The 17,826-nt window shown below is 38.0% G+C and overlaps 1 protein-coding gene and 1 non-coding gene across 8 annotated transcripts in view; both read left to right on the top strand.

Annotated features, from left to right (window-relative positions):
• The window catches only part of LOC105482255 (uncharacterized), a 220,647-nt gene that overhangs the window by 118,178 nt on the left and 84,643 nt on the right, over positions 1-17,826 (top strand). For 3 of the 7 annotated variants that reach the window (XR_011607010.1, XR_011607011.1, XR_011607013.1), the window contains 2 exons: positions 2,356-2,458; positions 5,309-17,732. Coding sequence is in view for 2 of the 7 variants with exons in the window: in XM_071068223.1 (XP_070924324.1) it covers positions 5,309-5,429 (121 nt within the window). In the remaining 5 variants the exon portion in view is untranslated. The remainder of the gene's footprint in view (positions 1-2,355; positions 2,459-5,308; positions 17,733-17,826) is intronic. The other 4 variants (XR_011607012.1, XR_011607014.1, XM_071068223.1 and 1 more) reach the window with 2 other exon arrangements.
• On the top strand, positions 10,414-10,520 carry LOC112426739 (U6 spliceosomal RNA). Its single transcript, XR_003018142.2, has one exon. It is a non-coding gene; the product is annotated as a U6 spliceosomal RNA (small nuclear RNA).

Genomic DNA, 17,826 nt, shown 5'->3' with positions numbered 1-17,826 from the left:
GACCCCAGGGAGAGACGCTGCCACTTGGATTAATTCAGGCGATCGGTGCTGTAGCAATGGGAGGATGAGAACCGGTGCTCAGCCTCATCCCAGTGACTGCACAGTGCTTAGAACCCTCGACGCCGAGCTCTCGGAACTGGCCAGGATTCCATATCTGACCCTATGGTGAAAGGGCCATGCAGTCGGTGACGTTCAGGACGTCTGGGACCAGCCCAGTCGATCTCCGCCATGGGCTCAGTTGCAGCTGCCACCTGCACATGGCATCCTGCAGCAGCGATGGCAACCCCCGCCCTGCCCGCTGCCACCACCAATGCAGAACCCAGGGTCGGGCGCTTAATTCATGCGGTCGGCCCGGCAGCTGCAGGAGAGTGAGAAATGTCAACTCAGCCCCATTCTGGTTGCTGCATATTGTCCAGCTCCCAGGACCTCACCCTCTGTGCGTGGGCCAACAAAGAGTGGAACCTGGGGTTGGAGGGAGGTACACTAAGCGACCCTCAGCCATGTAGGATCAGCCCTATTAGCCTCCATCGTGGGCTCAGTTGCAGCTGCCACCTGCACAGGGTGCAGGGAAGCAGCTGTGGCAACCTCCCACCGTGCCCACGCCACCAACAGCGCAAAACCTAGGACCAGACGTCACCGAGGAGCCGCTTGGCCTGGCAGCTACAGGGCGGGAACCCGCTGCTCAGTCATCGAATTTAGGCTGTTGCACAGTCCCCAGCATTGGCGACCTCGTTCTCTGGGAGTAGGGCAAGGAAGATGGGAGGGTGGTACACTCGGAGACCCGAAGGCCGTCTAGGACCAGCCATGCCAGCCTCCGCCTTGGGTTCAGCTGCAGCTGTCATCTGCATACGGCGCGCAGTAGTAGTGGTGGCAACTCCCAACGCTGCCCGAGCCACCAGCAGTGCGGACCCCGGTGCCAGACACCCTGGCAGCGCCTCATTCGGGCGGTTGGTCCTTCAGCTGCAGGAGTGGGGAACCGGTAACTCAGCCCCATTTAGGCAGCTGCACAGTGCCCAGCACCCAAGACCTCGCGCTCAACAGAGGGCAGGGGAGGAACAGCAGAAGGAGGCAGCTCTGTTAGGCGGGCCTTGAGGCACCTGGGACAGCGCTCTCCGGTCTGGGGAGCTCCGCCAGTCCATAGGCGCCTCAGCAGCAGCTGCCACCTGCATGCGGTGCCCGCGAGTGCGCGGCTCAGGGCGGTTTCTGGCCAGGCGTGAGGCCGTTGCCTTCCGAGGTGCCCATGGGCGCTGGGGCCCAATGACTCTGCTCCGCATATTACTTACTCTCCCAGAGGTTGGAGACGTCCTTGTCCTAGGGTGGGAGGGTACCTGTCTGAGGTCTGGGCCAGACCACCTTGCTTTCTGGTGCTGGGCCGGGTGGGGGCTGGGCGGGGCCTGTGCTAGGGAAGGGCGAGGGCGAGTTGTGGCGTCTCTGAAGCCGGGCCATGAAGAAGATCGTGGCTGTGGAGAGCCAGAAGGGCCAGGTGTGCCTGAGCTCCTGGAGTAACCACATCTTCTCTGACCCCTGGTACCAGACCCCAGATGAGGATGTCGGGATGATCTACAAAGCTGCGTCCAGGGAAACGCGTGGAAGCTGCAGCGGAGCTTCCTGCTCAAGAGAAAAGACCAGTCTGAAACCTGCAAGAACAGATGTCAGGAACTGCGGGCTGGGGACTGAGGGACGAGGCGGGCGGGTGGGGAGAAGCACCTCCTTCAGAGTTGGGGGCTTGAAGATTGGGGGCCAGGGGAGGCGTGGAAAGGATGGGGTGTGCGGGGCGGGCGGTCCTAGTCCCCAGGGCTCTGGGCTTTCTTCCCAGGCGGACTCCGCAGCGCCTGTGATGTGGACGCCTTGGAGGCAGAGGGCCCAGGCCATCTTTATGAGCAGCAAAAAGAATCCAAAACTTTTAGCTGGTTCCTCTACCCCCAGTTCCTCTTACAGAGCACTTTAGAGATAACTTTAAAGTGATTTAACAAAATTAAGTATATATCGTTTTATTTTTAATGCACACGTTTAAAGATAATGTTAGATACATTATAGAAAGGTACATAATGAAAGAAAGAATTCCCATAATATATCACCTTCTGGGCTAAGAATTTTTTGACTAAAATCCAATATTTTATATCAATGAATGCCTATGTAAATATGTTCTTTGCTGAGAGACCTTAGAAGGAAACTTTGAAGTGAGAAGATGGTTCATGTTCTTGAATAAGAAGACTCATTTTTCTCAAAGTGTGAGATCTTTATTAATTTTACCTAAAGTTATCAAAGTTAACATTTTTGAATTACGCATGCAGTCTTTTAGTATTTTGATGACGTAACATTTTTGTAATGCAGAAAAATGTCTTGCCTTTCTAGATATCAAAATGTGCTATTAATTTCCACAAATAGTTTGCTAACAACTGAAAAGATAGATAAATGAATGCAAGAGAATAGAAAATCCAGGAACACCCAAGTATAGGTAAGAATCTGTAACATGGTAATGGCGAGACTTTATACTAGTAGGAAAAGAGTTATTTTTATAAATGAAATGCCTGCTTTTTGGAAGAAACTAGCTAGATTTTTATGTCACAAAAATAAGTTCCTCATTGAATATAGATTATTTTAAATATGCAAAATGAGAAAAATACCAGAAGAAAACACAAATGCCTATTTATACAGATACATTTTTGTGTTGACAAAGATCTTCCTAGGAACTTCCCAAGCAAGCAGTCTGAAGTTTATTTAGCAAAATTAAATTTAAATCACCCTGCATATGAGAAAAAGATAAAATAAAAGACATCATACTTGTACAATATTTGCCACATTTGTTTTGTTGTGTGTACATATTAAAAACGGATATTCATTTTACAGAGAATTCTTCCAAATCAACAAGAAAAAATCTCTAAAATTGGGTGAAGTACTTTTTCCAGCTCTGCAAGTCACCTATCACATATGAAAAAAATATTTAGTGTTTCTGATGAGAACAAATTTAATTTAAAAAAGGAATAAAATACTGTTTTCTGTCCTCAAAGTTTGTGAGGATGAGGAGCAGTGATATTTACACTGCTGCTTAAAGTTAAGTTGCTGATGACTTTTCAAAAAGTCAGTTGGGTGGTAAGTATCACATTTAAACTATGTGTATGCCCTTTCTTGATCAATTCCATTATATTTAAATATATTTAGGAAACAACGAGAGATACATGCAATTTGTTTTTCTCAGCAGTGCTTAAAATATGGTTGTGTTAAGGAGAATCCATATAACAAATCTCATAAATAAATTTCAGTAAATATATAGTAAGAGATCATGTGTGACCACTGAAAGTAATACCTACCGAAGTATGTTGACATGTGAAAATGTATTTTGGTGTATCAAGTGAAGATGACATTCAGTTTGATTACACACACAAACTGACTATGGTCTTGCTTTATCTGAAAATATGTACCAAATGTGATAAAATTTGTTATTTTGGGACAATTGTATTATAATGAACTGTTTTTCCTTTTTATGATTTGTGATTTCTTCACTAAGCAGGGGATTGGGCATCCCTGGCATATAGCATATAGCATAATTATTATTAATGAAATAATCCTTAGGAAGTGCAGAAATATGAATTTTGCACAGATATAAATAATTCCTCTTTCTATTTTTAAATTTTTATTTCTATGGATTAGTATAGTCTGTGAACTTTTAGTGTCTTTGGAAGTGAAGATAACCTTTATCTGTGATAGTAGTTTTATATATGTACATATTTTATTAAACACATGTTTTATTATGTGTAGTTTTATTACATATATGCCAATAATTAAATATTAATCAGTTTAGTGTTATTATTATGAAAATAAAAATAGTGAATATAAGTAACTATTACCATTGTGAAAATACTACTTTATTTGTATCTGTTTTTAAAATATAAAACTTCCCAACTGCATTTATTCATTTTAAAAATCTATTTATTCATCAAATATAAACTGAATACTTGTTATGTAAAAGACACATTATAATAACTATCAACACCCTTCTATTCTTAAAAATTTCATGTGTACCTGCCTGGCCTGAGCAAGCTGAGAGATTTAAAATTAGAGAATGAGGAATGAGTCTCAACTGAAGCTTGTCCTCTCATCTTTCACAAAAAAATCATTTCTGATGTGAGAAAGTAGTGCAAGATAATATCAGTTGCCATTTTGAAAATTTATATGTTTTAAACAGTGATATTAATTATATAGATACTTATGTCACATGCATTTTATACATGTAAATACTAATTTACATACGTGCATACATTTAGATTCTGTAAATCTAAATACTTAGTAAAATGAGCCATATTTATTTATTTGAATCCTGACTTTTCTTTGGCTTAAAGTTTTTAAAAATTAAGGAATTACTTTGTTTTAAAAATTTGCTTTTATTTCAACCCTCCTTTCCCATGGTACGTTTAAGTGCTTAAAATTTATTTAAATATTAATCATATGACTAGGACTTCCATTGCCCTGTTGTATATACCATATTCCACTTGATGTAGCCACTGTGGATTGTGTGATGCTGCCTTATTTTATGTATCAATAAAATAATGTTTAAAATGCTGCAAAATATAGTTGTAATAAATAATGAATTATAAGCAGCATTTTAATGTCAGAGATGTTGAAATATGAGAAAATGAGCATCTTAGAATCATTGAAATACAGTCTTATCTCGAACCTTTAAAACATAGCACAAAGGAAGTGTAATGGTACCATTTTACCTAATTAAGATGTTGTCTTTAATAAGTAGTAGTAATAATTATAATATCTAGCAAGTGAAAGATCTTAAAATAGTATTCAACTGCAGGTTCAACTGAACCCAAAGGCCAAGCTCTTTCTATTCAAATATGTCATTCTTTCATTGATGTAGTGAATAATAAGAGCTAATAAATATTATTTCTTTTCGGGGGGAAATTAAATATTTGTTTTGAAGGCAGAGGAATAGCATGCTATTTATTGTTTGCAATTACATGAATCATTGTTTGTTTTGAGATAGTGGACTAAACTTCTCTCAGTATCTCCTCAATTTCGCAGGATGGCTCTATATTTGGCCTGTGCCAATGACTGTCCAGAAGTGGTAACTTTTCTGGTGCACAGAAAATGCCAGCTTAACATCTGTGACAGTGAAAAGAAGACACTTCTAACGAAGGAATATAGTAGCCAGTTCTTTCAGCATGAGATGGATTTGGCTTAAATACATAGAATAAAAGTGAATTTGTCTCATTGAAATATAACTAGTTTGTGAAACCTGTGGAATATTTATTTTGATTTCCTACAATTTACGATTTATTTCTTGTTCTAATACTGATAGGTTCTAACATGCCAAGAAGATGTGAAACTATTCTGCTAGACTTTGGTGTTGATCCAAATATTGCAGATGTCTATGGCATCACTGCTCTCCACCTGCTGTCTGTAATGAGAGTATGTCAAAGGTAACAACAACTGTTTTCATACAAGACAAACATCGAAGTGAAAAACGATGTAGAGATCAACCATTGTTATTTTCAAAATATTTGAAATCCACTTGTTTTAACATTGACATATGTAAGGGTCAGTTTTTCCTATTTGGAAGCTTAAGCAATCCCTAAATAAAAATAATTTGAAATAATGGTCTAACATTTTACTTTAAATACTAATATCTTTCAAAAAGTATTAGAGAGTATGGCTTTCTTTTATGCATTTATGGTACATATTTGAATTTGTTATAGGTAAAACTTTTGAATTATTTTTTTGACTGAAGTATTTTTTTTTTCTAACTAGTGTACAACAACACAGGAAAGCAAAGTTGGCCTGCATAAATTGAGCCAACATGTAAAATTTAGGAGACATGCAAAAATCTGTATTTCAGGCTCTTCTTAAATAATGAAATCTGGTTTCCCTTGAGCCCATATTACTGTTTGGTATGCTATGAAGAGGCTATAGCTTCACGCAAAGTCTGTGGTCTCTAGTTTCCCACTCTCCCCACCTAGGTACTAACTCAGGTCACATCCTTTGCCTCTGTAAATATTTTAGTTAACAACTCCTGTCGTATAGTATATTTTGGTAGAGATTTCAAGGTTTTCAAGATAGTTGATAGCTGTTTATTATATATAGTATATATTTTGTAGTCCTTAATAATGGAGTTGACTTTTAGAATTTAGAAGTTTTTTAAAACAATGATTTTTCTTTATATATACCATACATAATAATCACATTAGAAGGCCTATAGGCTTTTTTAGGTTAATTATGGTTATATTTGGATAGGTTATGCATATTGCAGAACACATTATATATTTCTCCTCAGCATTGTCCCTTAAAATGGAAGTGATTTAGTGGCTTTTATTATGCTAAAATAACCCATATAGTTCAGCTAGAAATTGTATTGATAAGCCATTGCATTTGTATTTCTGATATTTTGCCAAAAATAAAAGATAATTTTAAGTAGCAATGAAAATAGAAACCAGAATAAAAATGGATTAATGCATTTTAAGAAGTAGATATGCATTAGGGTCCTAGGATTATCAATATCATTATAATTGAGAATAAAATTTCATACTGAACTTTCTAACAGCTAAAATTCCGTGATCCTGTCATAGGAGAAACCTAAGGGACCATTTAATAATAAGCAATCAAAATTCATTTGAAGCCTCATTTAATTCAGAGCCCATTTCCTTAGTGACCTACTTGGAGCAGGAGTGCCTGACTTTGGCAGCTGGGATCCTGGGCCCATTGATAGAAAATAATCAAGTGAGTTTGTGTCACCTGGAGGAAACCCCTACCTTTATTGGAAAGTTTTAAAAACTGTGCTCCTGAAATTTTAATTCCTCAAATGTTAGTTGCCACAAAACCTATTGTCAAATAAGGATTAGGCAAAGGTCAAGACATTTCTTGAATACCGGACATATAATCCAGTTTTATATTTCTCAAACGTAGATGACCATAGGATCTTCCTGTTCAGGTGCAGTCTAACTTCTGACAAAGTAAATATTCTTTGGAATATAGTTTAGGAAGTACTGCTCTAGAGGTAATAATTTAGATCATTAATAAAAATACTTAAAGCATTTACTATGATATCATAGGGTTTGGGGATAAAGAGATAAAAGACACAGCAGCTTCCCTCAAGAATCTCTTGGTTTAGATAGGAATCAATAAAATTATTACAAGATACCATGTGAAATGTTGTGCCAGAAGCAAAGATTCTTGAAACCAGTGAATGTTTCAAATCATTTTTGGAGCTGGCCAGAGTTAACGTGGTGAGTCAGAGGCCAGATGTTTTCAAGTGGAGGAGCAGTGCATGGGAAAGCACAGAGGAGTGAGAAGGAAGGGACTGCTTTTTATTTGCTTTCTATTTTGTGTTTAAGTTCATAGGACATTATATAAGGTATTCAGCTCAGCTGACGAATATGTAATTTTATGAATTATAAATTGTTTTTGCCATTTTACAGGATGGCCTCACACCACTTTTATGTGCCATAACTAAAAGAAGACAGCAAATGGTATAATTTTTACTAACAAAAAATGCAAATGTAAATGCAGTAGATAAGTTTAAAAGGTTTAGTCATTTTTTAAAGTGAGTATTGTTCTAGAGTCATAACACTCAAGTTGGAAATATTCAATTTATCAGAAGATTAGCTTTATAATTATTGGATTATAGTGGAAAATATCAACACAAATCACCAGTTAGGTAGAAAAGCATTTACTTGGACTGGGCAACATAAAGAACATATGTATATGACAGGATTTATATTCTCTTATTATATTGGCTGATGTTATTTGCAATCTGATGTTTTAGGTCACATTATCTTCTTCAGTAAAGGGTTTAGTTTTAGGACATATGAACTATAACTTTTAGTTTGCTTATTGATTCAATATTGAATTATTAAGTATTTTATAGTATTTATCTACCTTCTGCTTTTGTATACTCTTTGTATAAAATGTAATATGAATCATAAATAGGAATTGAAAATTATTTTGTGTTTTGGATGACTGTTTGCTTTAAGATGATTTATTTGAAAAATATTAATGTTAGGTTATCCCTAAGTGATTATTAATTGTTACCACCACTGTGAATTCATCATTTTATTTCTTTTTAATTTACGGTGTATTTTAATTTTTTATTTGTGATCGGTATGTGTAGAGGGAAGAAAGATATGTTTAATTAAATTAACTTTTTATTTAATGAAGATAAGCTGTAGGTGAGTGATGGAAAAGAGATAGGCCTTAGATTCACACAAGACTGGTTTTAATTTCTAGCTTCTTCACTTGTTAGGGGTGACCTTGCAAACATTACTTAGTACCGAATATGTTTTCCTGTATGAAAATGAGAATAATAACATATCCTTCAGGGGTGATTGTGTGGAAATTAGATTATGTGCATACAGCATTTAATTCAGTGCCTCACACATGCTTATCAGTATCATTAACTGAACGACTATTACTAATATAATTATTCATCGTATTATTGTTTTCAGCCTGCAGATTGCTCTTACTTATCTGACTTCTAACTGATTTTGAATTACAATATATCAGACTAGGGAAGAAGTGGATAATTCTTCCCTTAAATCTTTGCCTCCTTTAGATGAGTGACCTGAGCATAGTCTTTTGCCCATCAAAGGACTTTATGTTCACTACTTCTACTACGCCATACCCCAGTGGGACATGAATTTTTTTTGTCCCTTCCTTTAAGCCTTTGGGGTTATTTACAAAGATTGACACTTGAGCACCCGGGATGCTTATGTTTGTTAGTTCATGTAAGTGGTTAATTCTATACTGACAAGCACATATTAAGTTTGTAAAGTTTCTAAGAATGAAGTTCTCTCTCTGTTAGTTTAGCACAGCCCTCATGCTTGCAGTATGTCATCGGAGATAGCATTCTTCAGCAAAATATTGACATATTTACTCAAGATATGTGTGGAATGACTGCAGAAGATTATGCTGTTGCTAATATTTTTAATCTAAGTGTTTACATGTAAAGGCTAGGTGAGATTTCATAGCTTGGTTCAATTAGTTTTTGAAGGGCAGTGAGTTAATTCATTTCATCAGCCAGAAATCAGGCAAAAAGCTAGACTAGTTAGAAGGAGCAGTGGGTCCAGGGTTCTTTATTTTAGGGCTTTTAACACAGTTATCCCTACAGATATCAAAGTTGTCTATTTGATTCCAAGTATAACCCCAATGCATGGGATAAACACAGTGTCACATTTTTTATTTTTCTAGTCAGTAATTTGGGTCTTAAAATGTCCACTTTAGCAAAAAATTTAGTACTGCCTCTGGGTGCTATCCTCTATACCTTCCTCCTTGATTTTTTTAAAAGAACTTAAGGGGTTCCCTAAGTCCCAGGAAGACAGTCTTCTTTTACAGTCAGGATGAGGGATGGGAAAAGGTCCTTCTAATCATTGTGTTGTTTCCACTGATTCTGTTGCTGCATTGTTGCCATGCAAACTGCTTCTTCAGTCTGGTAACAATGACCTTTGCTACCAGGATGACCTTACTCATCTAGATCCCTCAGTCTTCCTGGTGTTTCACATATAGACTTCAAAGTTACTACTTTTTGTTTTAGTTCACATAGATATGCTCAGCCTTTATTTCCAAAGTGCCAGTACCCTGCTCTGGCAGTTGGGCTTTCTAGCTTTAGTCACACTCATAGTGACCTTCTCACACTCAAAACCTGATATGAAACCCATGTCTTAGCTTGGACTTGTCCTAGACCTTCAAGGTAAATTATCCTCTGAATCCCTTGGAATAGTTTGAAACTGTGAGGTCCAAATAATGTCACAGGAAGAAATCAGAGATTCCTTTCTTCTTTGCTACCAGATGTATACCCTTGGCCCCTTTAGATTCTGTGTGGCACCATTTTGTAGGTAGTGGAGAGTACCATATTGTTCTGGAAGGACCCATGTTCTGCTTCCCCAGGGTAGTGGTTTTTCCCTCAAGTGATCTGTTTTTCATAAAAGTAAAAATCTCCCAAACTACTTGCATCTCTATCTTGAGTTTTTAAAAATATTTTAAAATTCTACCTCACAATGAAGCCATTCAAAAGAATTCACAAAATCTCAAGTAAGTTAGATTTAACAGAGCTAAGCCTCATCCATGACTCATCGGTATCCATGTATAAAAATAGAAGTTTGTGGCCGGGCACATTGGCTCATGCCTATAATCTCAGCAATTTGGGAGGCTGAGGTGGGTGGATCACTAGGTCAGGTGTTCGAGACCAGCTTGGCCAACATAGCGAAACCCTGTCTCTACTAAAAATACAAAAATTAGCTGAGCATGGTGGTGGGCACCTGTAATCCCAGCTACTTGGGAGGCTGAGGCAGGAGAATCACTTGGACCCGGGAGGCGCAGGTTGCAGTGAGCATAGATCGTACCATTGCACTCCAGCCTGGGTGATAAGAGCAAGACTCCATGTTAAAAAAAAAAAAAAAAAAAAAATAGATGTTTGTGCTTGTTTTGGCAGCACATACACTAAAATTGAAACAATATAGAGAAGATCAGCATGATCCCTGTACATGGATGACACACAAATTTGTGAGGTGTTCTATATTTCTTGCAGTCTCCAAAAGGACATTTGACTACTGTCTTAGTAGCTCCAATGAAATGTTATGAGTCAATGCAAAATGGTGACACCCACAAAAATATTTATGTAAGGTGATCTATGGAATGAGATTGTGCTGGGAAACACATGGGATGTTCTGTGCAATATATTGCTAGTAGGCATCCAGGAAAAGAGAAAATAATCAGCTTGCATCCCCTTCATGGAACTTTAAAAAAATAAAGGTAAGGTTTTGTCTTCCACAGCAGTTGGAGATGAACATGGGGAGTAAGCATTATTGCAACAAAGATTTGTTGGTTCAGAGTTTGGGTAGGTTGGTAAAGAGTATTAGGAGTCCAAGCCAGGTCTTGACATCCAATAGTTTTCTGCTCTGGGTGTGATTGATGAACTCAGCAATAGGAGATAATCATGTTGTCTACTTTGATGAATTAATATATTTATAAATATTTTTATTACAAATTATGAAATAGATGCCCTGAATTACAAGTCACAAGGAATAGAACATTTAATAACCAAGAGTAGGACTTAATAACAGTTTCTGAAAACTGCAACATTTGAATACTAGAACCTATGAAGAAATACACATTTTTTAAAAAAATTTATTTTTAACTTTGTTGAGATAGGATCTCCCTATGTTGCCCAGGCTGGTCTTGAACTCCTGGGCTCAAGCAATCCTCTTGTCTCAGCCTCCCAAAGTGCTGGCATCACAGGCATGAGCCACTGCATCTGACAAACACGTTGGGTTTTATTTGGGATTTTAAAATAGTTTCAGCAGTAAGTTTCAAGAATAAATTATTCCATTGCTTCACTACTTCTCTGAGCATTTTTTCAAATGCTATCTTGTTAAGTCTTTATAATACCCTAGTTAAATAAGGCACTACAAGTCTCACTCTTAGAGGAAGACATTGAGCCTAAGAGAAGCAACTTGATCAAGAACCAATTGGTTGCAGAGCTAAGATTTATTCTGAGTTGAGAACATTTTCCGTAATGTCAACCTAAATCTAGTTCATTTACTGAGCTATATTGCCCTCAATTCATGAATATTTCACCTTACTTTCTTCTTTAACTAAAAGTTTAAGAAGTTCATAGAGCTCACAAATTCAAAGATTATGAAATGAGTAAAGTTCTGAGATTAGCTCTAATATTGTCTGGAATACTCTAATAATTTAACATATTTGGTAAATTTTTTCATATCAGTGTTAAAATAGTACTTTTATTGATTGCATATTTCATATATAGCATTCACCAACAACTTTTGGAATATAAAATATGTCTAAAAATCCTCAAAATTTCAACCCAGGTAAGACTTCTGACAGTAAACTACTCTTTGTGACACTACCATAAGATTATGGAAGATTTAATCACAAAAGAGCAATTAAAAATGTATAAATAACTTGTGTGTGTGTATATATTTAAATATAGATATATATAAATTTCTTTGATTTAATTTTTTTAGTTTACAATTCACAATTAGTTAACAATGTTGTTGTAGATAGTTTGTAATCTCAAGCAGTATTGTCTGAAAAAAAAATTTAATTATGGTCCCTAAAATTCCATATAGTATTTTTGTATAAATAATACAAAATTTAAGTTCTTATGTTGTATGTTTCCTCTATAGTCATAAAAAAATAGGCTTGTTGTACAATATATCTTCTATTTAACTTTTATAATAAATGGTTTGCATTTAGCAAATGAGAATTACCAGTGTTTAGCAAATGAGAATTACAAATGTTCAAGTTACCCCTTGAACAACAAGGGAATTAGGGTGCTGATCCCCCGTGTAGCTGAAAATCTGCATTTGACTTTTGACTCTCCCAAAATGTAACTCCTAATAGCCTCATGTTGACCTAAAGCTTTACTGAAAACATAAACAGTTACATATTGTATACTGTATTTTTGCAATAAAGTCATATGTATTGTACACTGTATTCTTGCAATAAAGCAATCTGAAGAAAAAAAACTTAGGAAGAAAATTATAAGATGGAAAAAATATATTTACTATTCACTAAGTGGAAGTGAATTATCATATATAAAGGTCTTCATTCTCACTGTGTGCACATTGAGGAGGCTGAGAAGGATGAGGAAGAGGAGAAATTTGTCTTGCTTTTTTAGTGTGGCTGTGGGAGGGAAGAAAATCTATGTATTATAAGGGGGTCCTGCAATGCAAATCCTTGTTCAAGGATCAACTGTATGACATCATGATTTGTGTCACTAAAAAAGTAACTTTCTTTAGAGCTTGGAACTTAATGATAATTTTCTGGTACCATAATCATATGTCAGTAGGAATTGTAAAACTTAGCCAGGGTGCATAAGTACCAATAGGAAATTACTTTTTAAAGATACCTGCTTAGTGCAGAAGTCAGAAGAACAATATTTTGTTGAGAAGCACAGCTTGTGTTACATAATCTTGTACCAACAAGGTCTCACTATTATTGGCTGCATTACCCCCAAGTTGAAACCAAGTGAGATAATATTTACTTCATTAAAACAAGATGTGTTGCTTTATCCAATGGATAATTGTCATAATAGTAATTTTGTTACAACAAGATATGCTCTGTTACTACTAGCCAAAATATTAATATTAAAATAGCCCAACTCTAGGCTTAACAAATTACAATAAAAGTACAAAATATTTTACAATAAGAAAAATGGTATTATACTGCCTGGGTATAATACAATGTACAATATACAATGTACATTATACAATATGAACTGTATGACCATAACTCTATCATATAGTTATCAAAGAAACTTCTGTAAGTAAGGTTTTGCGTGTTGCAGGGATAAAGAATACATATAGTCTGAACCTTTAATGTGCTCATAATGCAATAGAGCTTTCCCTATTTAATTTCTGTGTTTTTCAATAGAATTGTCAAAGGAAATGCCTTTATTCATTTATCCACTTCTCCACGTACACATAACTGCAAAGCATCTTTAAGGTACTAAGCATTTCTATCTTGTTACTATCATTGTCATTTTTTATTATTTACTACCATATTCAGTGCTTACTCTGTGTCAGCTGCCTGCTGGGAGTTTACAGTTGTTATTTATTGTGTATTTGTCATATTTTATGTGGGCCAGACACTTTATGTCCAAGGCAAATAATTAAAGATTTAAAAAGATTGGTAGAATTTAAGGAAAGCGTGCAGAGTAAATAGTAGTTTTCCAGGTAAGGAGGCGGAAGAACGAAATTTGGCAAAAAGAAAATCTAACCAGATTGTGTGTTAGGCAGAAGGAACATCTGACAAGATTGCATGTTTGGCAGAAGGAATAGCAAATACAAAAGGGCAGACCCTTGAGTGAATTTTGTAGGGTTTATGTTAAATTCAATGTTGCTAGTGGAAATAGTGTGGTATGGGAGTTGTTGGAAAAGAAGTGAATATCTTGATACGGCAAGCTTAGGAAGGACTTTTGATTAGTATATAAAGAAGTAGATCTTATTCAGTAGGCCATGGAGGAGTTCCCAGAATATATCTGGCTGTAAATACTAGATGACCTAACTAACAACGGCTAAAACCATAGGCACCAAAGTTGTTCTGTTGGTTCAGGGATATCATAGTGTCACATGTATGTTTCCTTTTTCAGCTGTGCTCTTGGCAGTATTTTGTTAATGTCTCTTTTCATGGTTAGCTAAGTAGCCAATGAGTAGCCAGTCATTATGTTCTCTCAAGACAGTATCTGAAGGCTGTAAGGGTTTCTTTGTTTCATGATTTTTTGTTTGTTTTATTTTCAAAACAGGGAGCCAACTCAGAAGTTTGCATAGGATCATAAGATCAATGTAATTCCTATGATTAGCTTAGAATAATCATTTCTTTTTTTTTTTTTTTGGAACTGAGGTGGGATAATGGAATGATAAATATTCAAATAAATTTGTGTTTCTCCAGTGAGAAAGAAGAAAGAATAGTCATGGATAGGGAGCCAGTGAGGTTTTCTGCAGGGATTCATGCAAAGATTTTGGGTAGGGGGGGCCCAAGAGGAGGTGTGAGTATTAGGGCATTCTGGTTACAATATAAAGTAGGGATTGGCAAGCTTTTCCTGTAAAGGGCCAGATAGCAAACATTTCTAGGTCTTGTAGTCTCTGTTGTATGTTTTCAACCCTGTTGTTGCAGTGTGAAAGGAGTCAGAAAGAATATGGAAGCAAATAGGCACATTTGTGCTCCAGTAAAGCTTCCTTTCCTGAAGCATTTGATAAACATAACAACCTTTAAAGTTGTATAATATTTCTTTCCTAAGGTTCCTTTCACAAAGCTTTCTCATAACTCACACAGACCATCTACAAGATGCTTGAACTTTCTTAAATTTCTTATGATCCTGAATAGGGCATCCCCCCATTCATCCTTAGTATTCTGGAGCAAATCGTTCTTACTGTGTTTCCCTAATCTTGGTCCCATCTCATTACAATTACCCCCTTGAGAACATAAAACATACTGAAGTGAACAGAGGATCCCCTGTTTATCCTTGGGGTTCCAGAATGAACCAGTTTTACTGTGTACTGCTAACCTTGCCTTCATCTTCTAGCCTGGGACCAATGCCCTCAATCTTGGCCTGGCCTCCATCCATGTCTCCATGATCTTAGAGTGACTCTCGCTCAGAGCATTCTAGCAGGAAAATGATGATCTCTTTACTCAAATTCCCGTTTGTCATCTTCTTTAACTAGATGAGAAGCCTGTTTTTCAGCTAAGTGCTGCAAGGGGGTTTGACTTTACTCCATTTGAATTTGACCTTGAAGACCTTGATGCATATTGAGAAGGGCATAGAAGTGATTAGAGAAATAGAAGCTACAGGAGGAAGTGGGAGGAAGCGAGTGAGGAATACTCATGGAAAGCCTCCCTGTGCTCCCCAAAACAGCCACCCTTGAATTTGAGAGGGCCATATTTATTTGCCCTCTTGACATAAGGTAGTAACCTCCAGAGGATTTGGGCCTTAGGGTAAAAACTCCCAAAGGTTAGAGGAAGAATTTCCCCCCTCCCATAGGGGTACTATTACCCAAAAAAAGCAAGTAGGTAGGGTTCTTAAAAGGCCACAGAATGAAGCTCTATGCAGGTGAACAAATGGCTTCAAAAGCCACTGAAGAACTGGGCCCTGAGCATAACAGTAAGGAAAAGCATGTGGTAAGTCATAAGAAGCTGGCAGAGCCCCAGAGTTCCAGTTAACATCTTTCCCAGCAATGTGCCAGCAGATAGGGAAAGGCTTGAACATCATCTGAGCTGGTGAAAACAAATATAAATGTCAGGGAATATTTACAGGGGAAAATCTCATGAGCAGAGCTCATGTCTCTGCTTTCGAGCCAACACAGCAAGAGTTGCGGGCGTGCGAGTGACTAGGAGCATGTGTATTTCAGGCAGAGAAGTCACATGGTATGCGAAGTGAAACCAGAGAAAAGGCAGACTAACTTCCATGGGAAAAGGTATGGTGGGTGATATTTCAGAATACACACAGAGAAACGGGAGAATAGGTGGTGTGGACTTTTTGGAAAGAGCTGATTTTAGGTGTAAAAGCTGAGAGGAAGCCCCAGGCACTGCACAGTCTTAGACTTCAGTCTCACAGCTCTCGTGAGCATCCTGTCCAGGAAGGCCATTAGTGCCTTGGTTCTATGTGGTACAGACTCCAGGTTCCTTCCCACTCCTGTAAGCCACTTATCAGGGTGAGCTGAGATCAGCCGGGAGGAGCACAGCAGAGCCACTTGTGGCCAGTGGAATTGTTCTAGGGGTGGTTTAGAAAGCAGGAGATTGAAAGGGGAGACAAAACCCACATATATGAGCTGAATTCCTTTGTCCAAAGAGGAAGAAGATGAGGTGTAGAAGTGTCTCACCATGGGGGACTGTATTTGAGTCACAACAACACAGCATGTTAGTAGCGGTGAATATGTAAAGTTCTGCAGCAACTTCTATTCTTGCCTCCTCAGAAGAAAGAGTTCAACTGCAGGGCATAAGGCAGAATGGAGACTGAGGCAAAGTTAAGAGCAGCAGTAAAATTTCTTAAAATTTTCAGAGCGAGAATGAAAGGAAGTAAAATACTCTTGGAAGAGGGCAACACAGGCAAATTGAGAGATCAACTGCATGGTTTGACCTTTGACTTGGGGTCTTCTACATTGCCAGGCTCCTAGGGTTGTGTTATTTTTCCCCTGATTTTTCCACTGGAACAATGTGTCCCTACGCATAGTGGATTGTCAGCATTTGGGAGGGGCCACATGCACAGCATGTTTACTGGAGTTGTATGCCTGCCCACCTGAAACATTCTCATACAGGTAGAACGCTCCCAGAGAAAAGTCAGAGAGGAGTTAAACTCTGGCAGTTCTCCTTTTAGGGCACATGTGTGAACTCACTCAACTAACTCCTCAGATCTTAAGGGGAAGCTGCTGGTCAACAACTGCCAGTGTTTCTGTGTATTGGGAGACTGCCTTTCCTTGGCACCGAGTGTGACCAATTATGATTTTAGAGGCAGCTTAAAAACTGCCTGACCATCATCTCATGGTCGCCTGACATTCCTGGTGGTGGCACACCCTTTCTTGCCCTGCTCATGTCTGACTAGCTACCTACAGTAACAAGAACATCTGACAAGACTGAATGTTTGGCGGAAGAACATCTGACATATTTGAATTTTTGGCAGAAGAAACATCTAAGATGTAGTATTTGGCAGAAGAGACATCTAAGAGCATTGCGTGGTCAGCAGGAACCCTGAGGGAGATGGCATGGTAGGCAGAGGGAGTATCTAAAAAGATTGCACAGTCTGCATAAGGATGACCTAGGAAGAGTGCATGGCCTGCAAAAGAAAAGATTCTAATCTGAAAAGATTAAATATTTGGCACGGGAAACATCTGATAAGGTTCAATGTTTGGTAGTAAAAATGTTAGTGGTGGCAGATTTGCATGTGTCGGCAGCAACCTGAATTGCCTCCCCAGAAGAAAGAATTCAACGGAGGGATATAAGGCAGAGTGAGAGGCAAAGGCAAGTTTTACAGCAGGAGTGAAAGTTTCTTAAAAAGCATTAGAGCAGAAACAAAAGAAAATAAAGTACATGTGGAAGAAAGCAAAGTGGGTGGCTTGAGAGATCCATGGACCTGAGAAGATCCAAGCCTTCTCAGGTTGTGTTATTTTTCCCCTGATTCTTCCCTTAGGGTGTGCTGTCCATACATGCAGTGGCCTGCCAGCACCTGGGAGACTGCATTTGCAGTGTGTTTTTTGGAGTTGTATGCCTGCTCACTTAAGGTATTGTTTTTTCAAAATGTAAGGTGTTCTCAGAGACAGGTCACAAATCAATTAAAATCACCATGTTGCCTCTTACTGCACACATCTAAGCCCA

Source organism: Macaca nemestrina, chromosome 8 (assembly GCF_043159975.1).
Source record: "Macaca nemestrina isolate mMacNem1 chromosome 8, mMacNem.hap1, whole genome shotgun sequence".
Taxonomy (NCBI): Eukaryota; Metazoa; Chordata; class Mammalia; order Primates; family Cercopithecidae; genus Macaca; species Macaca nemestrina.
Note: the sequence above shows the minus strand (reverse complement) of the source record. Positions and strands in the feature narration are given on the sequence as shown.